The following is a 26,068-nucleotide window of genomic DNA, read 5'->3' on the forward strand; positions in this document are numbered from 1 at the left end:
GGATGTTTGACATCATTACAGTGAAGTCAGGACCGATGAGTCCTGCGCGCCGGCAAAGATCAGTCTCATTACAGCATTTGTAGTGGACAGAGACCCAAACCTACTGGATCTCAAGCCCGTCACTGAGCATTCTCAATGTCTCAGATTCAGAAATGAAATTGTACTGTCATTACAGTCAGCTGTTCAATATTAGCAGGCCGTGACTTCTGTTTCAGCCACTGGCACAGTCGGTCTCAGTCGCTCTGGAGGTAGAGAATGACAAACTGGCCCTAGGATTGGTTCTGACGAACTGACAGCTGACATATGAAGCACAGATGAAAATGCAGAGAAACACAGCATAAGCAAACACACCCTGAAAGTGTGAAGGAGTCAGTGAGAGAAAAGTCGCATACAGTCTGTATCTATACAGATGGAAACATATATAGTATGTGTGCCTTGTCTCTCTTCCATAACGCACCAGGAATGCATGCACTCTCATTTCTGCTACAACAATAATGCTGTAGCAAGGCTATAACCGTGAACATTGAGGGGACAAGAAAATTGCTAGAACTTTTTTTGAGGCTGGAAAAGGGAAGAACTAGAATCTTTTGTAAAGTCATGCATTTGAACTACTTGCAAGCAACATTTTTATTTTAAAATATGCACATTCACTCTTAATTGTCCTAATATGCCTACACAGCTCTGTTAAAGTTTGTTGTCTCTTACATTAAATTACACGAATTAGCCCTATATAAATGATACAGTCTATTTTCAATTCAAAGCAGTCAAATTTGACCAAATAAATAAATAAAATCTCACACTTTTTCGTCGTATTGGTTAGATTGGCCATCTCTAACATTTTGACATTGATGAGCGTTGTTAGGTTGAAGTACAGCAGAGCTGCATCAATAATATCAAATATTCAGGGGGACAATTTCACCATATCTGATTATTGAGGGTCCTTGTCCAACTCTGTGTCTACGGAGCACTATTAGCACAATCTTAAAGATTCTGTGGGACCTGCGATAAGGCGCCAGTGAAGAGGGTGCTTCTGGAATTGTGGATTTGGCAAAATCTTAACAAGTTGCCCAGATTTTCCTTCAACTGCTCAAACTTGTGTATCATATTCAGCTTGGAGACCTAGTTCAGGTGAGCACAGATTCAGTCAGACGCTTTGCCCCTGATAGTCGCCACGCTGTGATAAAGATTGCATGTGCCTGAACTGCATTATTAATGGAGCCAATGAAATTTAGATGGAGATTACAAGAGAAAGAAGCTTGTCTGCTCATCTCCATCCCGACGGCTGAGGATTAATGGGATGCTTTTACTCAGTCTTAACACTCATCCGATGGCCGCTGAATGACTCCGACGGGGTTGAATCAAGGTGGATGTGGAAGATTTATGTGTGCACCAACACACAACATATTCATTTTGTTGCACACACAAATTCAGGTGTGCAAATTCACAGACTTCTTGATAAATTAAAAGAAAGGGTGTCATTGGGATGAGCAACTTACTTAATTTCACTTTCTCTGATTCGGCTTTCGTCCAGATCCTCAATGAACTTCTCTCCCTTCATCCAGTAGACGAGAGGACTCACGTCTCCACTGTAGCCGAAGAAAGCTCGGCAGGTCAGGTTCACGGGGCTGCCTGCAAAAACACACATCACAACACAAGTCCATATATATCATCTGTGAAACCAGCTTTCTAACAGAGCCTGGCCTGTGGATGGCTGAATGATTTGCTCTCTCTCTAAGAAACTGAAGCTACAAAGATCGTCGTGAGGGAATTTAGATCAACATCACTATAACCCTAAAACTGCCTCAACACTTTTCCAAAACTACTCTGGACACACAAACACTGCAGGTCTGTGAGAGTCTATAAAGGAGATACTACACGCTTTAACATAAACACAGAGACTCTCAACTGAAGCAAATCAGTGTTTTCTCTCTGACAGCAAGAAAAACTGATGCTGATGAGAATCTCTCGTTCTGCTCATATGTGACCTGGATCACAAAAGCAGTCATCAGTAGCACAGGTATATTTATAGCAATAGACAACAATACATTGTATGGTCAAAATGATAAATTTTTCTTTTATGCCTAAAATCATTAGGATATTAAGTAAAGATCATGTTCCATGACTATATTTTGTAAATTTCCTACCGTAACTATATCAAAACTTAATTTTTGATTAGTAATATGCATTGCTAAGAACTTCATTTGGACAACTTTAAAGGATTTTATTTAGATTTTTTTGCACCCTCAGATTCCAGATTTTCAAATAGTTGTATCTGAGCCAAATATTGTCCTATGCTAACCTATTATTCAGCTTTCAGATGATGTATAAAATAAAAAAAATAAAAAACCCTTATGACTGGTTTTGTGCTCCAGGGTCACATATGTGAAAATGAAGCGTCTCTGAATGCTGGAGCTTCCTGGCTGGGCCACTGGAGGTCACTGTGGTTCCATCTCTAAAATAGGACGGATCCCAACGGCACAAACACACCTTCCGCAGACATGTATTAGGACAAATTTTTCAGTCTTTTATACCGTGCCACACAGTCCAAAGCATCTAATGCGCAGTGATTCAGCAGGAACCGCGCTGTTTACAGTCAGCCTGTGTTTGCAATCTTCAGAACAACATAAACTGAAATTAAAGCTAGCTTCATGTCTTCATCTCTCTATATATATTTATTTTAGATTTCAGTTGATACTGTATAATGAACGTCTTTGTGTTTTATGTTTGTCAGCAGGGGACGGAATTAAAAGGCCAACCCCAAGATTCTGTTTAGTAAACAGCTTATAATTGAAAAGTGGATGCTTCCAGAAAAATCTGCATACAATTTTATTTCTGAGAAGCTCTTTGAGCAAAATGCCAGTATTTTGAAATAAACTCATACTGTCAGTTTTTTCCCCCAAATGAATCCATTTAGCCTGAGATGGTTCTGCTAAACGTAGCTAGAATGTACCATCCTCGCTGCGCTCAGAATCCTTCAGTTACTCGTAAACGTAACAAATGTCTGTTATAGTGCATGCAGGCATGTTTTTGTATGAATTGGGAAATTGGAGCAAGAATATCCTAGTTAATCTGGTCTCTATGGCGTGTTAATTGTGTTTGTCTGTGTTGGCCTCTATTCATTCACATCCAGCGGAGAGGATCATCCAGACGGCTGAAAGCTGCTCTGCTCATTAAAACGCTGTTGGGAGCGTTTGTGCCATCATAATGCCATAACTGACCTCCTGCATCCAAACCAATTTACAGAGAAAGACAGAATGAATGAATGAAATGATGTGAAAATGTCTGTATAAATGGTGATGTGTCTCTGAGCAAGTATGTTAGTAAGGACTAAAAACCCAGCTAACAGAGAACAGTCTCATAACTTTCAACGTTTTTATGCGTTTAAGTAACATCTTAAAGTAAAGTTTTTCTTAATTGATATTTGATATACGTTCTCATAACATTGAGAGAAAAGGTTCTTAGAACAACTTATTTTTGGGCACATCTTTATGACGTTATTTGCACTTGTTGAACATTCCCATAATGTTGAGAGAAAACAGTCTTAGAACAGTAAAAATAAACATTCAAATGATATCTTTTGAGTCAAATTAAAGTTAGTAGAACACTGTAAATATGGTTTAATCACATTTAAATTACATTATAATTCTAAAAGAAAACTGGACATTTAAACATTCTTCAAAACTATGTTTCAAATTATGTTTTATTTTGAGTGAAAATAAAGTTAGTAGAATGTTGTAAGAAACATTTTAGGAACTTTAAATAACACTACAATCACTACAATTAACTCCCGAAAAATACAGGTAGTGACAACCGCATTTACAGAAATTCTACGCAGTGTGTACGGAACCGAACTGAACAACTAGTATTTAGTTGACTTACTACTAGTAAATACTAGTTGACGTATTTGAACGTGCACCAGAAATGTGTCTTCGTCTGTATGTGAAATGGAAGAAAATGGAAGAAAATAACAGTGAAAGAAGTCTTAACTTGTCGCACATGTTGACACGGGGCTAGCTGTCAGTGTTGTCAGTAAGTGTCAGTGCTGCCAGATCTTCATATCAAAAAACAAACATGGACAAGCACACAAAAAAAACTAAAATATCCTAATGCGTTATGTTTTATAACACCAAAAAAAAAAAAAAAAAAAAAAAATCATATATCTCATATTCGTGACAGACCACTTTATTAAGGCAAGGCAAGGCAAGGCAAGTTTATTTATATAGCACATTTCATACACAGTGGTAATTCAAAGTGCTTTACATAAAAGAAAGTGAAATAGACATTAAAATCAATAAAAACATGGAAATAAAAATAATAAAAACAAGGAATTTTAAAATGATATAGAAAATGATTTAAAATAAATTTAAAGAAAATGATTATACATAAAATGTATTGCAGTCAGTTGGGACATATAGCAGAGTGCTCATTCAACAAATGCACAGTTAAACAGATGAGTTTTGAGTCTTGATTTAAATGTGGCTAATGTTTTAGCACATCTGATCTCTTCTGGAAGCTGGTTCCAACTGCGGGCCGCATAATAGCTAAACGCAGACTCCCCTTGTTTTGTGTGAACCCTTGGTATTTCTAACTGACTCGATCCTAATGATCTGAGTGGTCTGTTTGGTTTATATTCAGTGAGCATATCAGCAATATATTTAGGTCCTAGGCCATTGAGTGACTTATAAACTAGTAAAAGTACTTTAAAATCAATCCTAAATGTAACTGGAAGCCAGTGTAAGGACCTGAGGACTGGTGTGATATGCTCAGATTTTCTGGTTCTAGTCAGAATCCTGGCAGCAGCGTTCTGGATGAGCTGCAGTTGTCTAATGGTCTTGTTACGTCCCATGACGTAGTATTTACTGTGTATGTTGTTCTGGTGATGTTTTCTCCCCTCCTTTCGTGTTATTCTCTTTTTTTCTCTCTCTCTCTCTCCCCTGCAGTACTCCAAATCATCAACAGCTGATGTTAATTAGCAGGAGCTTGGCAGTGTGTATAAAACAGCAAATAAACCTGGTTCAGGAGGAATCCCTTTTCGGCTATCCCAGACGTTGTTGGTGTTAACTGTAGTTGACAAAGAAAAATTTGTGAATTCTATTGTCTGAGTGTTGTCTGAGTATAATGACAATTTAAACTATGTGAGTTTTACCGTGTAGGGAGTTGGGCGCCAATTGGTTTGGAGTATCCACTCCTTAAACTTTTCTCCTGTTTATTGTTGGTTAGTCAGGGAGAAAGGTAAGATAAATGTCTTTAATTTTGTTTGTTTTTGTTTAGGGAATTTAACTTTGTTTAAACTTTAGTAAGTCCCTGTTTTGTTTGTTATTTTGGCCTGGCCCTCTTCTGACGATTTGGTTTCTATACTTTAATTTGTTTTTGCTCTCTGATATTTAGTTGTTTCATAACTATATTGGTTACACCTTGAATAAAGAAAATAACTATTTAAGTAAACTCTCTCTCAGCTTCCTTTTTGTGACCAGGTGTGAATTAAAAGGGTGTTGTGTAAATTTTTTTTTTGACCTAATGTGAAAGACAGCTAGAGCTGGGATAGAAGAAAAGGAGATTTCTCACGCTTATTTCTTTATTATTGTTACGTCTTTCTTTAAAACCCCTAGACTGCGGAACTAAAGTGGGAACGTAACAGTCTTCTTGGGAAGGCCGGTGAGGAGACCATTACAGTAATCCACCCTGCTGGTGATAAAGGCATGAACAAGTTTCTCCAAGTCTTGATTGGAAACAAAACATCTAATTCTTGCAATATTTTTGAGATGATAGTATACTGATTTAGTTATTGCTTTGACATGACTACTGAAACTAAGGTCTGTCTCCAGATTAACTCCATAAAGTGCCTGTCTTTATGTGATAGCCTAAGACCAAACAACATGCCTAAAAGCTCTTGTAAATATGAGGACATGGCAACACTGCAAGACAGCGCTTTCTAAAGCAGCCTCCAGAACATAAATACAACGCTGCACATCTATCAGCGGTAGTTTAGTTAAAATCGGCGGACAAAAAGAGTCTTTAGATAAAAAATGGCACACAACAAACGGCTAAATTTTGATTCACTCCCGCAAGAAGACAAAATGTTGCTATGGTTACAAATGCGGGAGTGACTGTTGTTCCGTACACACATGGAGCTATAATTTACAGGACTCACTCCCGCATTTAAATGGGGTTGTCACTCCTGAAACTTACAGTGTGTACGTGTAGCCAAATAAATAAGCTGTAGAAGGTGAATGTAAGCTGGCTTGTGGTCCGGTGATGGCATGTGTTCCCAAAATATTCTGCTCCTTCAGTCAAATCTTTCTCTCTGAGTCCTTTAATAGCAACCATCCAAGTAAAGACTGAACGCTGACCTGAACCCTCTGCGTGTTTGGCAAAAGCCATTACTGAGAAAGACAGAGACGAAGCATCAAGTCATAACAGTTTGTGAATTCACACACTGACTCAAATGGCCACAGCATCAGAGTCCCAGGTTTAATGCTGTCTGCAACGTTCCTCCTCTTTCAATCTGTTTCAATCAGAAATACAGATCAACAAATGCTCGTCAGACCCATTCACTGAGACTTTTTTTGCAGAACTGACAGATGTGGCACATCCTTACACAGAAATACATTACAGCAACTCATATTTGTGCTTTTTCAAGCATCTACAGGGAAAGATGATATTATTCATAAACCATGAACCTGCATTACTCTCCAGTCAAACCTACATGAACAACAATGCTGAGCAGATGTGTGATGCATGCGTAAACGGTGTATCATTAAAAATGTTTTTTTTTTTATTTCAAATGGAATTTCTGCTGTCTGAAGTCATATTTCACTAGCTACTGTATAACATTATTATTATTTACACATACGATCACACTCGTTAGGATTAAATCCAACGGTGAACATATTCAAGGGTCGAGTCTGGTTAATATGGATGTCATTTAAAACAAAAAACTGCCACATACCTGGAGACAAACCTTTTAGGCCAGGGGCCTGTACCATGATGGTAGATGAACAAATTCAGATTTATAGGATACGTTTTGAGCTGACAAAACCAAACCACTCCAATCTGGCTTTGTTGGTACCATGAAGCTGATCATCAACTTACTCTGTCAACTCGGGCTTGATCCTGAGTTAATGGAGCGCGTGCACATGAATGTGTGACATCAGCGGCGAACAGCCAATCACAACACAGAGAAAGTGTGATTCACTTCTCGTGAGAGAGCCAGCGAGATTCAAAACTCTTTTGTTAAAGGTTAAGAGATTAAAGAATATGAGGAATTTAAATGCATTTCCACTGAATACTTGTTCATGAAAGAGGACAAATAAAGGAAATTATCTTGCTCTATCAGTGCAGTCACAAGTGAAACTTGTGAAGTTAGTTTATATAGATATATAGTGACAGAGACTCGAACATGCAAGGTCACATGTAGCCATTTTTAAAGTGTTATCTATTGATTCTAACACTTATTTATATTACATATGATCTGTATATATTAATATTAATTTACAAAAATGCTTTATAATAATTGTTAAACTAAAAGTGCTTGTGTGTAACTGTAACGGGGCGAACAAGAAGGGAGACGTGCGGATCCAAGTGCAAGCTTTTATTTACAGGCATGGTCAATAACAGGCAGGGTCGAACAAACAGCAAACAGGTATAGAAAGGGCAAGACAGAAGAGTACTCAAGTAAACAGGCGTGGTCGGCGATCGACGTACAATATCCAAGGGGCTTGACAGAAGGGGTAATTCAGGTACGAGAGCAATAATCCAATCAAGGTGCAAATAGAGTCCGAATGGCAAGGCAAAAGGGTAAATCCAGAAAACATGGGCAGGAGTCAAAACACAAGAGAACACACAAGATAAAGCAAGATTATGACTTGGGCTCTGTAGAGTAGCTATCGCTATGAGAGTGATAAACGCAATACAATACTCGGCAGAGAGGAAGAGGAAGTCCATGGTTTATGTAGGGTGTGTGATCAGTGCAATCAGTTGTGTGTGTCGTCAGTGCAATGGATGATGGGAATAGTCTGAGGTGGCGTGCAAGAGTTAGTGTAGTGCAAGAGTCCCTGTGGTGAGTGAGTGACCTCTGGTGGTGAGTGACTGGAAGTTCATGGCCAGGATTCGTGACAGTAATGGAGTAATAATAATATAAATCATATTATAATTAGGGCCGGGACTCGATTAAAAAAATTAATCTAATTAATTAGAGGCTTTGTAATTAATTAATCGAAATTAATCGCATTTTAATCGCATATAAATATTTGACCTGAGAACAGTGAGAAGTAAGCTTTTTTATATGGATTTTTAAATTTCCCATCCACAGGGCCAACCAAAGCGGTCTCATCAGCTTCTTTGTCCATGTTCACTGTGGTTTGTTTTTGGCTGTTTCTCAATATGCGTTCTTCAGCGATCTTGCGTCCTTGTGTTCTCGTTCTACGTCATCATTAACCGTCGAAGTTCAGTTCCAATTCTCAAGAACGCAAGTACAGAGGATGCATGAAAGTGCCCGGATATGTTCTTGAAACTGAGGATGCATCGAGTGCAGACTTGAGAGAATCGAGCCGTTAGAAATCCCAGAAAACGCAGTGGGTGGCCGGTGTACGGAAGCCTGTCAGCTTTAAAGTCGCTCTCACAAATACTTAACGGCTCTTCAAGTTGAAAGTAAACATTTATCGTTTTGTTTTGGTTAATTTTAATAAAGTTATAAGACCCAGAGAAAGTCTGCATTTTTATTGGCAAATTAAAATGAATCTTAACAGTAAAACATATAACGCTGTAAAATAAAACAATACAATTATATGAAAGTAATATCTATAATAGTATGAAATGTTTTAATAAGTTATGACATTTTGTAATATTGATTGTTCATTGGCCGTTTCTTATGCTGAGACTATGCGGTCAGTTAAGCAGGAATGCAGTACATCTCAATTCTCATAAGTGTGCGTTCTGTGTTCTCGCGTCCTTCCGAGTTCGTTCTTCCAAGGAAACTTGGCAAGACCGGTCTCCACGAGAACGCAAGTCCGTTCTTTGTGTGAAACGCCTGAACGCTAGTTGGTGCTCCAGTATAATCAGTCCGCCGAAAATCATCCAGTGAGAAACGTTCCGTGGTGCAAAAATAAGTGCGATTAAAATGCGTTAAAAAAATTTAACGCGTTATTTTTGTGTAATTAATTAATCTAAATTAACGCGTTAAAGTCCCGGCCCTAATTATAATTATATAAATCATATGTAAATTGTAATTATCATTAAAGCCAGACAATTTGGTTGTGTGTGTGTGTGTGTGTGTGTGAGACAAAAACTACAGAATGTCACATTTTATTATTAGCCGTTTCAACACATACATGTTTTACCAAATAAAAAGAACAAAACTTTTAGAGTTCACTCCACTCATTGATGTGAGCATAAGTATTGGGACAGTTGAACATAAGGCAGATATAAAAGATTAAAAGCTATTATTTAGTTGCAGATCCCTTGCAGACAATCACAGCAGTGAGTCTGTGACCCATAGACATCACCAGACATTTACATTTACATTTATTCATTTAGCTGACGCTTTTATCCAAAGCGACTTACAATTGCTATATATGTCAGAGGTCGCACGCCTCTGGAGCAACTAGGGGGTTAAGTGTCTTGCTCAGGGACACATTGGTGTCTCACAGTGGATTCGAACCCGGGTCTCTCACACCAAAGGCATGTGTCTTATCCACTGCGCCATCACCACCCCAGACTATTGGTCACATCCTTTGAAATACTTTTCCCAGCCTTTAATGCAGCCAATTCCAATTGTTGCTTGTTTTGGGGAGTTTCTGCCTTTACTCTCCTCTTCAGCTGGTGAAATTCATCTTCAATCAGATTTAAATCTGGGAATTGACTTGGGCAATCTAAGACTTTCCATTTATTTCCCCTTATAAATTCCTTGACTGAACTGCAGGGTGTTTTGGGTCATTGTTCAAAGCACTTCCCAATTAATCTGGTGGCATTTTCTTGAATATTCTTAGGCAAGATGGTTTTGTACCCTTCCAAATTCATTCTGCTACTGTCATCATACATTAAGTCATCAATAAAGTTGACAGGGCCTGTTCCAGAGGCAGCCATACGTGCCCATGCCATGACACCACCTCCACCATGCTTTACAGATGAGGCTGTATGCTTGGGATCATTTGCATTTCCATATGCATTTAATTTGCATTACCCTTTTTTCTCCACATTTTTGCTTTCCCATCACTTAGATAAAGGTTCATCTTTGTCTCATCGGTCCATAAACACAGGTCCAAAACTCTTCTGGCTCACCCTTGTTCTTTTTTGCAAACTCTAATCTTGCCTTTCTATTTTTGGTAAGTAAGTAAGTCAAATTTAATTTATATAGCACTTTTAAAGCTTCAACGCACAAAGTGCTTTACACAATATAAAACAAAATCATAAAAGAAAGAAACATTTATGAAGAGCTAAACACAATGTGATAAATATATTAAGAGAAAAAGAAAAAAAAATGGTCACAAAATGTTATAGGCACATCTATACAAATATGTTTTCCATTGACCTTTAAAAACAGACAGACAATCAGGTGATCTAATATCTGCTGGCAAACTATTCCATAGTATTGGAGCCCTCACTGCAAATGCCCTGTCTCGTTTTGTTTTAAATCTAGTTCTTGGAAGAGGTTTGCATCTTGCAGTGTAGAATCTGTAATTCTGTGTCTGCTTTTCTCTCAAAGTCAGCTCCCTCATCTTCATCCTGGTTTGTGTGTGTCATCATCGAATGCAAGATTCAGAATACAGAAGTAATGGATATAACTGATACGACACATTCCACGCTTTTAATATCTGAAGAATTAATGCAACAGGACACAGCTGATCACTTAGAAAGACCTGTGAGGCAACTGCTCCAATACTTATGCTCACATCAGATAGAGGGATGAACTCTAAATGTGCTGAACTTCTTAACTGGTAAAACATCTATGTGTTGAAACACCCAATAATAAAATGTGACATTCTGTAGTTTTGTCTCATATTCATCTTTTAATCATATTTGTAAATGTCTTAACTCCACAGCCAAACAGAGCAATATTGTCTTTACTGTTCCAATACTTTTGGAGGGCACTGTGTATATATAAGTGAAAGTGAAAGTGAAAGTGACGTGACATACGGCCAAGTATGGTGACCCATACTCAGAATTTGTGCTCTGCATTTAACCCATCCAACGTGCACACACACACAGCAGTGAACACACACACAGCAGTGAACACACACACACACCGTGAACACACACCCGGAGCAGTGGGCAGCCATTTATGCTGCGGCGCCCGGGGAGCAGTTGGGGGTTCGGTGCCTTGCTCAAGGGCACCTCAGTCGTGGTATTGAGGGTGGAGAGAGCGCTGGACATTCACTCCCCCCACCTACAATCCCTGCCGGCCTGAGACTCGAACCCACAACCTTTGGATTATATATACATATACATATATATATATATATATATATATATATATATATATATATATATACACATATATATATATATATATATATATATATATACACACATATATATACACACATATATACACACACATATATATATATATATATATATACACATATATATATATACACATATATATATATATATATATATATACACATATATATATATATATATATATATATATATACATACACACATATATATATATATATATATATATATATTTTTTTTTTTTTTTTTTTTTTTTTTAAGGTACTTCATAGTGAGCTTTAATTTGTAGGAAGAGAAACTGGGGGAGTTACTTTTTTTGTGTCAGACGTGTCACTTTTCTCACAGCTGATTGGTCCAATTTCAGTTTGAGCTCTCTAACCCAGAACATGTGCCAGGCTATCTGTGGAGAGTAAGGTACTATAGCAATGAACGCAGCTAAAAGCCAAGCCACTTTCATGGTACCTAAACCTAGGATTGGTGCAAATTAAACTGAAACTTACCTGGCTAGCCAGCTAAACTGGCTTCATGGCACAGTCCCCAGTTCACTCCAAAGACAATAACTATAAAGATAACGATAAAGATATACAGTAGTTCTAAAAATCTTTCTCAGTATTAATGAAAAGCAGAGTCCACACCACAGCTATAACAATAAAGCAATTCATTTTACAGTCCTGTTCCTCATGTACATACTATGTACTTATTGTAGTAATTACAGTGACTAGGTAATAACTAGGTACTAACCCTGAACCTACCCCTAAACCTATTGCTACCCCATATACCTTATATTACCAGTACTTTCTTGGGTAAGTACACTGTAAGTACACTTACTGTAAAATAAAGTGCAACCAACAATATCATTGGAATCACTTTCACAATAATTTTTTTACAGTTGATGAATGATAACATTGACACCCAATCAGAATCCATCCTGCTATAATGAGCTGGAGAATTTAAAGCAGCAGACAAGCATGCACTGAGAATAAACAGATGATATCTTTAGCTGATGTGGACACTAATATAGTTATCTTCATATTTATCGCTCTTGGTTTTTTTTTAATGCTAAAGCATGTTAAAGCATTTCAGAACTAAAGATTTCAGCCTCTCTGTTCTCATTAGGAATAAAAGTATAGATTTGGAGTGCAGAAGTGGCTATGTCCAACAGTTGTGGGCAGTGTTTTCCCAGAGCAGCTATTAGAAATCCCTATTAATATCTACGAGCGTCATCCACCTCTGATCATCACCATACACTGGAAAAATTCCAGCCTCTAATGAACCGAGCATCACCAACACCGCTCACAATACGAGACTGGCTTTTCTTCTGTTGTCTTGTGCAGGTGTGACTGTGCCTGCACGTGACTTTTCTATAATTTAATTCCACTAACAACCATCCCTGGTTTAGTGTCCGTCCGCTTTATTGCTCTACTTTATGTCTGCAGGCAGGACGTTAAGAATTCAGATTGTACTTCCTAAAAAATAGCTTGTCTTAAAACGGTGGGCACTTAGGCCTCTCTCAATCCATTTAATTAAAACAATACTATAAATTACAAGCAATTCTATCAGGGGGAAGGTAAACCAAGAGGAAGCTAAATTATGACCTTGCAGCACAGGAGGATTTTCAGCCGCGCCACATAAATCCCTGACAAGAAGTGCTGACATGTCAATCACCGGTGCGTTCCTCCACAAGTGCTGCGCTCAGACGGAGTATCATGAACGAGCGGAGCTTTCACGGCCGAGAGGATTCGGAGATCGGGTAATGACTGAAACTCGTCCCGCAGAGGCCATTTGTTTGATTTGGACAGCTAAAGCTGAGGTCACATCGGTCCTGATGAACCTCAAGAAGCCTTGCATCACACATTTCTCTCCACCTTTTCTTCTTCTCTCTGATTCTTTTCTCTTTCTGCATGTCCCGCTCACACTTTCTGTCTCTCTCAGCAGCATCATCTCAGCAGATTCAAGCGTGATTGGCAGGAGAAACTTCTCTCTAGACCAGACTAATCGCTTCTGATGAGCATTAGACATAAAGCAGGAGGAGATGTGTGTGCATCAGTGCTGCAGCTGCCTGACCTCAATACAAAAACACAAGCAGCACTGCCATGTTTGCACTCAATGGAGTCGCTCTGCTAACGATGATTTTAAACACTGATACCGACTGACAATCCACACACATCCACACTTTCCTCTGCGACGCTTAGACCGGCACAGAGAGAACACAAACATGACGACGTGACAGTGACCCTAAGGAACAATGTGTGTTTGACACACACGCACACACACGCATGCACACACACACACACGCGCGCACACACACACACACATGCGCGCACACACACACGCACGCACGCACACACACTGCAGCTCTCTTCACTGCTGCAAAAGTCTGGAAGAGACTCTTAAACTCACTGCAGCAGCTGTAGGAAAGTCATGATCTTCATGTCTGGTTGGTGACAGCTCAAATATCTCACTCTATAAGAAAATTTCATCATTCAGCTGTATGTGTGTGAGAGAATATATAGCAGTGTGCAAAAGTCAAAACTGCAACAGCACATTAGACACTTCACACAAACATTTGGTCTAAAATTAATAATTCTATCTTTGGCTTTAGTGTGCTTTAGTGAGTTCCAAACATTCCTTTGGAAATCTACAGTACATTATATATGCCGAACCGTCCAGAAATGAGCAGAAAACACAGCGGTCCTGAACACCTGAGCAGATCTGAATGCTGGAGAACACTGAACCTTCACCCAAAGGTTTCCTAGGCAACCCCGCTCAGGTTGAGTCGAGAGGAAGAACAATAGAAGTGGCTTGGCTTCTTACACATAAAAGGATTAATTATTACCCGCCATCCCCCAAGAACAGAAACAGAAGGAGCGAGAGGAGCGCGAGCACGAGGAGGGTCCGGAATAAACATTCCTGCCACACCGACTTATTAGGATTCCAAACATGACTGACAAACGAAAACTCCTCCCAAACTTTGGCATAAATCATGATAATCAACAATCAGAGGGTTTCTGCTGCAGTCGCAGGCACGTGAAGGTGCAAGCGCGGCCCCTGTCTTAGCGACGAGGGGCTGCTGTCGTCTTCTGCTGGTAATTGCTCTATTCTGTGGTCTGTTTGTAGCAGCAGCAGAGAGTCTGGAGAGGAGAAGTGCACATAGATGGATATTAATATCTGTCTCACTGCAGCGTCACACTGCTCTCCTCAGCGCTGTAGAAACAGAAGCCTGTTCACAACACTCAAACCAATCTTAAACATCGGCTTAGTTCATTGCTGTAAACAGTGTTGGAGAAAGTTACATTTAAAAGTACTGCATTACAATCAGTGTTGGGTAAGTTATTCTAAAAAAGTAATTAATTACTAGTTACTAATTACATCTTCAATGGTGTAATTAGATTACTGTACAAATAACTCTCTCCAAAAAGTAATTAATTACTTATTAATACTTACTTTCTAAATCCTATATCAACCTCGCAAGTTAATGACACAAGGACAGACATGAAACAGTTCTTTTAATTCTTTCAAATAAATAATAGATAACTATAGATAGCTTTCCTGTAGCTCAAATAGTAGAGCATGGCGCTAGCAACGCCAAGATCATGGGTTCGATTCCCAGGGAAAGCAAGAGCTGATAAAAATGTAAAAACTGTAACTTGAATGCAATGTAAGTCTCTTTGGATAAAAGCGTCTGCTAAATGCATAAAATGAAAAATGTAAACTATATAAATTATTCTGGTCACACAAAAGCCCGATTCGGACGGTAATTGTTTCTCATATGGACATCTGTAAAAATACATTTACATATCACCTCAGTGATAAAACTCATGGATTCGGATGGCGATTTATTCACAGTGGAGGAGGGAGTTTTGTGATCCTGCGAACCAGAGAACGTGCTGCTCACATGTCCAGTCACATGATTATGTGCTGTAAATAAAATTAATTTTATTTACAGATTTATTCTTATTTTTGTGGAAAATGTATTCAAAAATATTTATTATGTAAAATGTATTCTTATTATTCCAAGCATATTTTATAATGTATAATCCTATTTATTATTTAAATCTCCTGTTTAAAAATAGGAAAATACGCGCTAGTTCTATATAATTATAGGCAATATATATGTTTATAATACACATTTTAACATTGTATTGCATACCTGCTGCTGCCATAATAAAGAGCCATTTTGAATGTTTACGAGCTTTTCTTCTCTTTCTGCTCTCACTCGCTGTGGTGGAGCAGTTATGAAGTGTTGTTGTCTTAAATATTTTCCAGCATTTCAGAAATAAATAAGTGTTTTAAATACTTTAAAACGCATTAGTGTTTTAAATACTTGGTCGCAGTTCTATTGTTTAAATTATTTACTTGCTGCTAAGAAGGAATAGTTTGTTTCCTACCTATTTCTACTCTGCATTTTCGTTGGGGTTTTTATTTTGGATTGCATTTACTGGTAATTCGAATAATTTGCGCCTCAGCTGAGAATGAGCCTGTGTGATTGTGCAAAGTGTTAGTTTCGTCTTGAGCTATTAGCAGTCCTTTAACCTTATTGGCTGGGCTGATCAGAAGCCGGCCACAGCTGTTTTCACTCTAGTTTCTTAGACTGTATTTATTTGATGTCAGAGCGGAAGCGTTCAGCCGTCGTGCTCAGCCTCCTCGTGTGAAGACCAACGAGTGTAAAGACAGACGACTTTTTCCTGCACGACTTTCACCGAGCACACACTTAAGTATCGTTTTTATCTTCCCTCACACTTTCCTATCCTCTATCCTTCCACGTCTATCATGTGTTTCCAAACCATTCCGGTTCTCTCTCAACCTCGCTCTAAAAACACACGCAGAAGGCTACGTAACCCTGCTAACCTGCGCCCTATCTCTACATCTTCCACTGTACCTCTCTCTTTCTCTGTGGGTCTTTGGAATTGCCAGTCAGCTGTCAACAAAGCCGACTTAATTTCTGCTTTTTCCTTACATTCCACACTCAGCATCCTGGGCTTGACTGAGACCTGGATTCATCCAGAAGACTCGGCAACCCCAGCTGCTCTCTCTCACAATTTCTCTTTCTCTCACACCCCTAGGCAAGTTGGTCGGGGTGGGGGCACTGGTTTGCTCATTTCTAACAATTGGAAATACTCTACCCACTCTCCCCTAGGCAATCTCAACTCATTTGAATCTCATGCCATTACTGTAACAGCTCCTATAAGACTCCAAGTCCCCCTGGCCAAATTCTAGCAACCTTCCTAGATGAGCTGGACAGACTGCTGTCCTCTTTCATGGAGGATGGCACTCCACTCTTAGTCTTCGGCGATTTCAACATTCACCTAGACAGGCCTTATGCTACAGACTTCCAGTCACTCCTAGCTTCATTTGATCTAAAACGCCTCACCACTACAAGCACGCACAAATCAGGCAACCAACTCCACTTAATTTACACACGCAATTGTTCTACAGATAACATTCTGGTACAACCACTACATATCTCTGACCATTTCTTCATTACATTTACTCTACATTTTGCAACCCAGGTGCCACCATCTCCCTTACAGGTTACTTTCAGACGCAACCTACGCTCCCTTTCCCCCTCCCTTCTTTCCTCTGTAGAATCCTCCTCTCTTGCCTCGCCTACCCATTTCTCTTCTCTGGATGTGAATGCAGCTACTGACACTTTATACTCTACCTTAACCTCTTGTCTAGACGACATCTGTCCTCTCTCCTCCAGGCCAGCATGGGCTGCCCCTTCTAACCCCTGGTTATCCGATGATCTTCGGGAGAATCGGACCAAACTCAGAGTGGCAGAGAGAAAATGACGCAAATCAAACGATCCGTTGGACCGGAGTAGGTATCAGTCTTTGCTTTCATCTTTCTCTACTGAAGTCCACACTGCCAAATCCTCACATTTCCACAACAAGATCAACAGCGCTCCAGACATGCGTAATCTCTTCAGAACATTTAATTCTCTCCTCTGTCCCCCTCCTCCACCTCCCACCACTCTGATAACCGCTGACCACTTTGCCACTTTTTTCACAGACAAAACTAGAACAATCAGTAACCAGTTCTCAACTCCACAGGACCTCCAATCAACCACATCCACTGCTCTAACTCCCATCTTCTCCTTCTGTCCCCTCACCGAGGCAGAAGTATCCAAACTTCTCCTCTCCAGCCATCCTACAACATGTCCTGTCGACTCAATCCCCTCACACCTTCTCCAAACAATCTTTCCCACACTCTTACCGGCACTCACACACATTATCAACACATCTCTCCTCACAAGCATCTTCCCCACAGCATTCAAGCAGGCTCGGGTAACCCCACTGATCAAAAAACCTACATTAAACACTTCTCTTTTAGAAAACTACAGACCTGTCTCTCTTCTTCCATTCGTAGGGAAAACACTCGAACGAGTTGTCTTCAACCAGCTTTCATGGTTTCTTTCACAGTACAACAAACTGGATGCTAAAGAGTCAGGTTTCAGGAGTGGCCATTCAACAGAGACTGCACTACTCTCAGTCACCGAAGCCCTGTGAATTGCAAATGTTCATAGTGTCAGAGTTCAGTGTTGCATGGGGTAAAAGAGGGGGGGCAAGGACGGGAGGGAGTTCAGCTTCCTGACAGCCTGATGTATGAAGCTGTCCTTCAGTCTGCTGGTCCTCGCCTGGAGACTCTGCAGTCTCCTCCCTGATGGCAGCAGACTGAAGAAGCTGTGTGTCGGGTGGGTGGGATCACCTGCAATTCAGAGGGCTTTGCGGGTGAGACGGGTGCTGTAAATGTCCTGGAGGGAGGGGAGAGAGACACCAACGATCTTCTCAGCTACTCTCACTATGCGCTGAAGTGACTTGTGGCAGGATGCGTTGCAAGCGCCATACCACACAGTGATGCAGCTGGTTAGGATGCTCTCGATGGTGCCTCTGTAGAAGGTGCACATGATGGGGGCCGGGGCTCTGGCTCTTCTCAGTTTGCGGAGGAAGTAGAGACGCTGCTGTGCTTTCTTGGCCAGTGCTACAGTGTTTTAAGTCCAGGAGAGGTCCTCTGTTATGTGCACACTCAGGAACTTGGTGCTGCTCACGCTCTCCACAGTCGCACCGTTGATGGTCAGAGGGGCATGCTGAGTGTGTCAACAACAATCTCCTTCGTCTTCTCCACATTCAGAGAGAGATTGTTGTCACTGCACCACCCGGCCAGGCGGCTCACCTCGCTCCTGTAGTTTGTCTCATCTCTGTTGCTAATGAGACCCACCACAGTTGTGTCATCCGCAAACTTAATGAACAGGTTGGAGCTGTGTGACGGTGTGCAGTCGTGGGTCAGCAGAGTGAAGAGGAGGGGGCTCAGCACACATCCTTGGGGGGTCCCAGTGTTCAGTGTGATGGTGCTGGATGTGTTACTGCCAACCCGTACTGCTTGAGGTCTCCCGGTCAGGAAGTCCAACAGCCAGTTGCACAGAGAGGTGTTGAGCCCCAGCTGGACCAGTTTGTGAGTGAGCTGTTGAGGGATGATTGTGTTGAATGCTGAACTGAAGTCTATGAACAGCATCCTGACATATGAGTCTTTTTTGTCCAGATGTGTGAGGGCTGGGTAGAGGGCAGTGGCGATGGCATCATCGGTCGAGCGGTTGGACCTATATGCAAACTGGAAGGGGTCCAGGGGGGGGGAGCAGACTTGATGTGGTGCATGACTAGCCGTTCGAAGCACTTCATGAGAATAGGAGTGAGTGCTATTGGACGGTAGTCATTGAAACAGGATGGAGATGACTTCTTCGGGACTGGAATGATGGTGGTAGCTTTGAAGCATGTGGGGACAATGGCCTGATTTAGCGAGATGTTGAAGATGTCTGTGAAGACATCAGTGAGTTCCACTGCACAGTCTCTCAGTACACGCCCAGGAATGTTGTCAGGACCCGGAGCTTTGCGTGCATTGATCCTGCTGAGGGATCTCCTCACACTGTCCGGGGACAGCGTCATCACCTGGTCGCCGGGAGGAGGTGGAGTCTTCTGTGCAGTGGTGCTGTTTTGTGCCTCAAAGCGAGCGAAGCAAGCAATCAATTCAGTGAGCAAATCAACAGTCCTCATTCTTCTGCTTTTCACACTGTCAATCATCAGATTCTCCTGTCTACCCTCTCATCACTGGGCATCACTGGGATTCCACTTCGCTGGTTTGAATCCTATCTCACCGGTAGATCTTTCAGGGTGGCCTGGGGAGGGGAGGTATCCAAACCACATCAACTGGTCACTGGAGTTCCTCAGGGATCGGTTCTTGGACCACTCCTCTTCTCCACATACACTACATCGCTGGGTCCCATCATACATGCACATGGCTTCTCCTATCACTGCTATGCCGATGACACACAGCTCTATCTCTCTTTTCAACCAGCTGACCCAACGGTAGCTGCACAGATCTCAGGTTGCCTGGCAGACATCTCGGCATGGATGAAAGAACATCACCTACAGCTCAACCTGGCAAAGACAGAACTTCTTGTCTTCCCTGCCACTCCGACTCTACAGCATGACTTCACGATTCAGTTAGGCTCATCAATGATTACCCCATCAACTTCTGTCAGAAATCTTGGTGTAATCTTTGATGAAGGCTGACCTTCAAAGAGCACATTGCAAAGACTGCTCGATCCTGCAGGTTTGCACTACACAACATCAGAAAGATCAGGCCCTTTCTGACAAAGCATGCTGCACAACTTCTTGTCCAGGCCCTTGTCGTTTCTAGACTGGACTACTGCAATGCTCTTCTGGCTGGTCTGCCATCAAACACAATCAAACCTCTACAAATGATTCAGAATGCAGTGGCACGACTGATCTTCAACGAGCCCAAAACAGTGCATGTTACACCTCTCTTCATCTCCTTGCACTGGCTACCAGTGGCAGCTCGCATCAAGTTCAAGACACTGATGCTTGCATACAGAACTACCACAGGCTCAGCACCCTCCTACTTCCACTCACTATTACGAACCTACATCCCCTCCAGAAGTCTGAGATCTGCTAGTGAGCGACGCCTTGTGGTACCATCAGAGAGAGGCTCAAAATCACTCTCCAGAACATTCTCGTTCACCATTCCCTGTCAATCTTCAAGCAACAACTGAAAACTCATCTCTTTCGGCAGCACTTGACTTCATCCTAAACTAAAAAAAAAACAACCAAAAAAACACTCTTTCCCTCTATCTTTCTCTCCCTCCCTTACTAGCTTGTACTTATTTGAACAATGACTGAGACTTGGTGTTACGAGCACTTCCCATGTCTGATTGCCTCTTCAAGATGAATCGCTTTTTGTATTCCCCAATTGTAAGTCACTTTGGATAAAAGCGTCTGCCAAATGACTAAATGTAAATGTAAATAAATATGTATGCAAATTACACCGAAGTACAACAGTTACCGTACGGTGTTCGGGAGTGTTCAAAAAGGGTTTAAACGCTGAATTTTGAATCGATATCTTCTCGTAAACTCAGAGATGTGGATTCGGACAGCAAATAAATTATCACACGACCTTGGCGTTTGTCAAAAAACAGTAGGAAATTCGGCCGGGGATTTTTACGGGGGTGGTGAGAGAAAAACACCAATGTCCTGGATTCGGACTGCAATTAACTCACTAACTACCCCCTATATATGGTGAAAATCACTTATGTCCCCCTGAGAAACAATTACTGTCTGAATCGGGCTTTAGATTAGATTAGATTAGAGTCCAATTCTCACGATTAACTAACTATTAACTATGACTTTTGCCTCAATATACTCCTAATTACTGCTTATTAATACTTCCTAAAGTAGCTGTTGAGTTTAAGAATTGGGTAGAATTAACGATTTAGAATAAGGTCTTGCAGAATAAGTAATAAGTAATCAGTTTTAAGTAATAATAAACAGCCAATATCCCAGTAATATTCATGCTAATAACCAACTAGTTAACCCTCTGGGCCCTGAGGGTGTTTTGGGGGCCTGGAGAACTTTCGACATGCCCTGACATTTGTGCTTTTTTCAGTTGCTTATAAAAATATAAATGGCTAAAGTCTAATAACACTGTAAACAGCACAAACAGGGCTACAATAATATGTTAGCAGCATTTATGTACATGATTGTGTTTTTGAGAAAACAACATTTATGCGTGGTTAGTGAAAAACTAAAATTTTGAAGTCACTGAAATAAGACCATAAAACACATACAGAACAATTGTTTACAAGACTTTTGAGAACCAGATCTTGTAGGCTAGAATATTTACTTCACAATTATGTGAAAATCATTCTGCTTACTCATTCACAGAAAACAATATATTGATTTAAATTTTTAAAGACATGTTTTGTGATTGAAAGCAAATATGCGAGGGAGTGGCAATAGCCTTGAATATTAAGTGATTTTCACCTGAGAGACAAAGGGCTCTCCCCTAAAGCTGCTAATGGCCCATCAGTGTGACTGTGACTGAGGCAGGTAAGAGAGTGTGAGGAGACTGACAAAATGGGTTTTTAAAATTATTTGTATTTTATTTACAACACAGTATAATCAAAGCATACATAATGAAGGTCAAAGACACATTATTGTACACACTGATCTAACCACAGAGATGTGACCAGACTTTGACTCGTTCCTGCAACAGATTCTGTTCAACAAGTGAAACAAATAAATCATACCTGATATTTACGTGTTATGTAAGTGTTTCTGCTACTTTCCATGGATTCAAGAAGAAACTGTTGAACTTCTGATGTTGGTGCAGCGAGGAAAACAGTTGGAAGAGACTGAAAGTCAGCAGGATTCATCATCTGTGGTGCAGGTGTCTGATTCAATATAATACAAACAACCAAGAAAAAAGAAAAAACATTTGTGAGCATGTTTATATCAGGAGCATCTATATATACATATATATAAATATATATATATATATTTTTTTTTTATATAGGTTTTGTAGTCATAGACTCATTCATGCTTCATATTATCGTAAAAAAAAGACATTTTATTTTTGAGAAACTAATTATTATTGTTTAGCACGCTATTAAAATCTATTTTTGAACAGAGTAGGCTATTAATAATAAACATGTTCTAAACCTACTTAGACTCGTATCATTCATCATGTTACAATGTACTCTCATATTACTTTTATTGTTTTATAAAAAGCATGAAATTGAAATATAATGAATTGCCCATCATATTCAAAATGTTTTACTGGATTTCAAACATTTTAGTCAGGAATTATAGTTTGGGGAAAACCCAACTATGATTTTGTAGTCATATAGCCATCCTGAACATCATGTATGATTTTATAGTATAGAAGATATGATTCTGCAGCCATAGACTCAAGCATGCTTTGTACTATAAAAGGATGTACTTCGTAATATAAAAAATATAAAAAAAGGTTATTTTATATCTGATAACTCATTGTTATCGTTTAGCACACTATTAAAATATATTTGTGAACAGATTATTAATAATAAACATGGTCTAAACATTCTTAGATGCGTAGCATTCATCGTGTTGTAATTTGGGAACAACCCAACTAGTAATGTGTTCAAGTTTATGTCACAATAACATGTTAACTAATGCAAAACATAAACATTACTTACTCATCAGATCGATCTTCTCTACTTGATGAAATATTGTTCTTCTTTTGAGGGAAATCCAGCCTTTACTCAGCGCGTCTTCTTCCAGAAACAGTATAGCCGCGATGAACAGTCTCCGTGTTTATGCTGGGCGTCTCCAAGCACGTGCGGGTCACGTGGTTATTTACATGTGAACGCGAGGGGGCGGGATCTCATTAAAAATAATGAGTTAGACGGGACAGACTGAACATCGTGTTGGTTTCATACGGATTTCTTCATCACAGAATATTATAGATATAACTCTCATGTCTGTGTTGAGTATTCGCTGAGTTACACTTCATTTTAGTGACGCATTTCTGAAAACAGTTTGCGGAGACGGAGAAGACCGAGAGCGCACCCTGTTTGTTTTCTTTATTCTTCAAAAGCACAACGTTTAGTTGTTATTATGAGTGTATACAAATAAAAGAAGACCCCTTACAGATTCGAATGGTGTATTGCTCTTATCTGAACGATCAAAAATGGCAGAGTAATTCAAGCTCATTTCTGCCTTATCAGGAAAATCTGCCCCAAAACGCGTATTCGCGTTTGTCGGGCTCAGAGGGTTAATAGTGGGAATTGGACACTAAAGTGTTACCAATATTCTTATTAATCCACCAAAGTATTTAGAATTAAAATTTTGATGTTAAATCCACTATTGTATTGTATAGAAATGTTCCACAGTCTATACACAGTATTAAGTTCAATTACATAAGAAGTAACTGTAATTACATTACAGTAAAAATAAGAGTTATCCCTTACTTTATTTTAATTAAATTACAGTAACTAATTACCTAGTTACATCCAACACTGATTACAATACAGTGTTACTACATGAAAAGTAATGATCTGCATTACTTACTCTAAACATAAAGTAATGAGTTACAGTACTTTTACATTACCTTTTGTCACCTGAGCTGGGCTTGCTTATTTGTTTTTTAAAAACAAAAAACCCAAAAGTTATAATACTGGCAACTGTAAAGGCCCTCTCACATCAAAAGTGAAATGAATAATCCTCAACACAGGACAGGAGAGGTGTCAGTCAATAAATGGGAAAACAAAGTAACGGGTGTTACTTATTTGAAAAAGTAACTCATATTTTGTTTAAAAGTAGTGCATTACTTTATTAGTTACTTTAAAAAGTAATCTGATTACGTGACTCACATTACTTCCTCAACACTGGCTATAATATGACTTAATACTGATGCCATCTGAAAAGGATTTCAATTAAAAGAGGGTAACGTGTCATTGTGTTTGTGGAATATTGGTGACAGATCATGGTTTGATGGCTCATTTGTAAGTCCTGACTTTTCTCCTACAGAACTCCACACACTTTCCCACAGTGCCACGTGTGTGTTTAAGGTCAGGAACACCTGCGTCTCTGAATAATGACGCTTGTTGCAGCAAAATGTGTCACCATAGTAATTTGGATGAGCGAATCCATGGCAGCTGTGCACAGCTGAGATCAGACAAAACAAACGAATCTGCTCGTCTGCACCTCTGGAGAGTCTCTGTAGAAATGGATCTCTAGTAGCATGGCGGCTGCTGGAAGCACACTTAACAAAACCTCAGCAAGCAACGCCAAAGTGAAGATGTTTCTGTCTGACCATTTCAAAATGAAGGCAGATTTTTATGCTGTACAGAACATCTACCATCTACTTTACTGAACTGTGGTTTTCACTGCATTTACTAATGTCTTTCTTCTGCAAATATACATAATAATTAAAGCCTGTTCATACATTCATCTTCTCAGTGGTTGTTAATACTGGACCTGTGGAGATTTTGTGATTCGCCTCTGAATCAGCTCGCTAACTAAAGTATTCATGAATTGGTTGTGTCAGATAACCTCAACACTAACCCTGATCATACAGCATTCACTGTGGACCAGGACTAACAACCACTGCTTTAGTGTGTTGTGTAGCTCTAGTGACCTACTGAAAGTTTGTTAGATCACATCAAGTTCAAATGCATAAATTATTATTATGAAAACTGGCCACATTTACACTGCTTCTCAGTGAGTAGGGCTGAATGATTAGTTGACTTTATTGATGATGTTGAACTTAAAAAAAATTGTCAACAAATATTTTAGTTGTTGAATAGTCATTTGATCTCATATAACCTAATGAAAGAGTTTGCAATAACACAGTTTGACCAGTGTGGCACTGTAGCTTAAGACTGTAATTCAGCTCTCCTGAATGAAATCAAATAGAAGACGACACACACCACGCTTCTGAGTGTAAACAAATCCAAATCAGAAGCTGCTGAGTGGCGTTTAGATGAATATGTAAATAATTATATTCTACACACAAAAAAAGCAGCAGTTCAGAAAGCATCTGATCATAGTGATGTGGATATGTTTCACCAGATCTGCAGTTCCCTATCTGTCGGTCACTACGAGTTATGTCGTGACGACATTAGGGGATTTACTTGAGAGCCCCGACTGCCTCTGATAAGAGAAAACGCCAATGAAATTTGGCTAGTGGATTTTGCATACCTGAGCCACTCCCCGTGCATACGGGTATAAAAGGGCGACAGGTGCATCCACTCATCAGATTTTTGCTTCGGAGCCGAGTGGATGAGAAATCTTCAAAACAGATCACATCTCCACAAAGCCGTCTGCCTCGAAGTTTGTTCCTGGGTGGCGTTACGGTGCAGACAGCGGTGTCCCTGCAGCAGCGATTCCCCTGGGCACTTCACCTGAAAGAGCAAATTTCTAAAACACTGGGCGGTTCGCGTCTTTTTAAAGATGCCGTTCCGTCCGTGTTCTCTTGGTTGCGGTCGCTTCCTGTCCTCGGATGACGGTCACGAGCGTTGTCTTCAGTGTCTGGGCATCCAGCACGCTGAAGATGCGTTTGTGGATGAGTCATGCGCCTGTTGTGGGCGTATGAACATGGCAACGCTGCGTTCTCGCCTTTCCTTTCTGAAAGGATTGGCACCCTCTGCCGCCACCCGTCCCGGTCTCTCTGGCTCGAGCAGAGGACCGCCGGCTGGCGCTCTGGGAGATCTGAGGGTGACGGTAAGAGCTTCTCCGCCGGGCACGTCCCCGCGGACCTCTTACTCCTCCCGCAG

At 40.2% G+C, this 26,068-nt stretch overlaps 1 protein-coding gene across 1 annotated transcript in view; it reads right to left on the bottom strand.

Annotated features, from left to right (window-relative positions):
* Nucleotides 1–26,068, bottom strand: part of LOC306857028 (interleukin-1 receptor accessory protein-like 1-B) — a gene marked incomplete at both ends in the record, with an annotated part of 238,415 nt that overhangs the window by 23,357 nt on the left and 188,990 nt on the right. Inside the window, one exon of the mRNA XM_079396671.1 lies at nt 1,497–1,629. Coding sequence (XP_079252797.1) covers nt 1,497–1,629 — 133 coding nt within the window. The remainder of the gene's footprint in view (nt 1–1,496; nt 1,630–26,068) is intronic.

The sequence above is a fragment of the Barbus barbus genome, assembly GCF_936440315.1.
Source record: "Barbus barbus genome assembly, chromosome: 37".
In the NCBI taxonomy this organism is placed as follows: domain Eukaryota; kingdom Metazoa; phylum Chordata; class Actinopteri; order Cypriniformes; family Cyprinidae; genus Barbus; species Barbus barbus.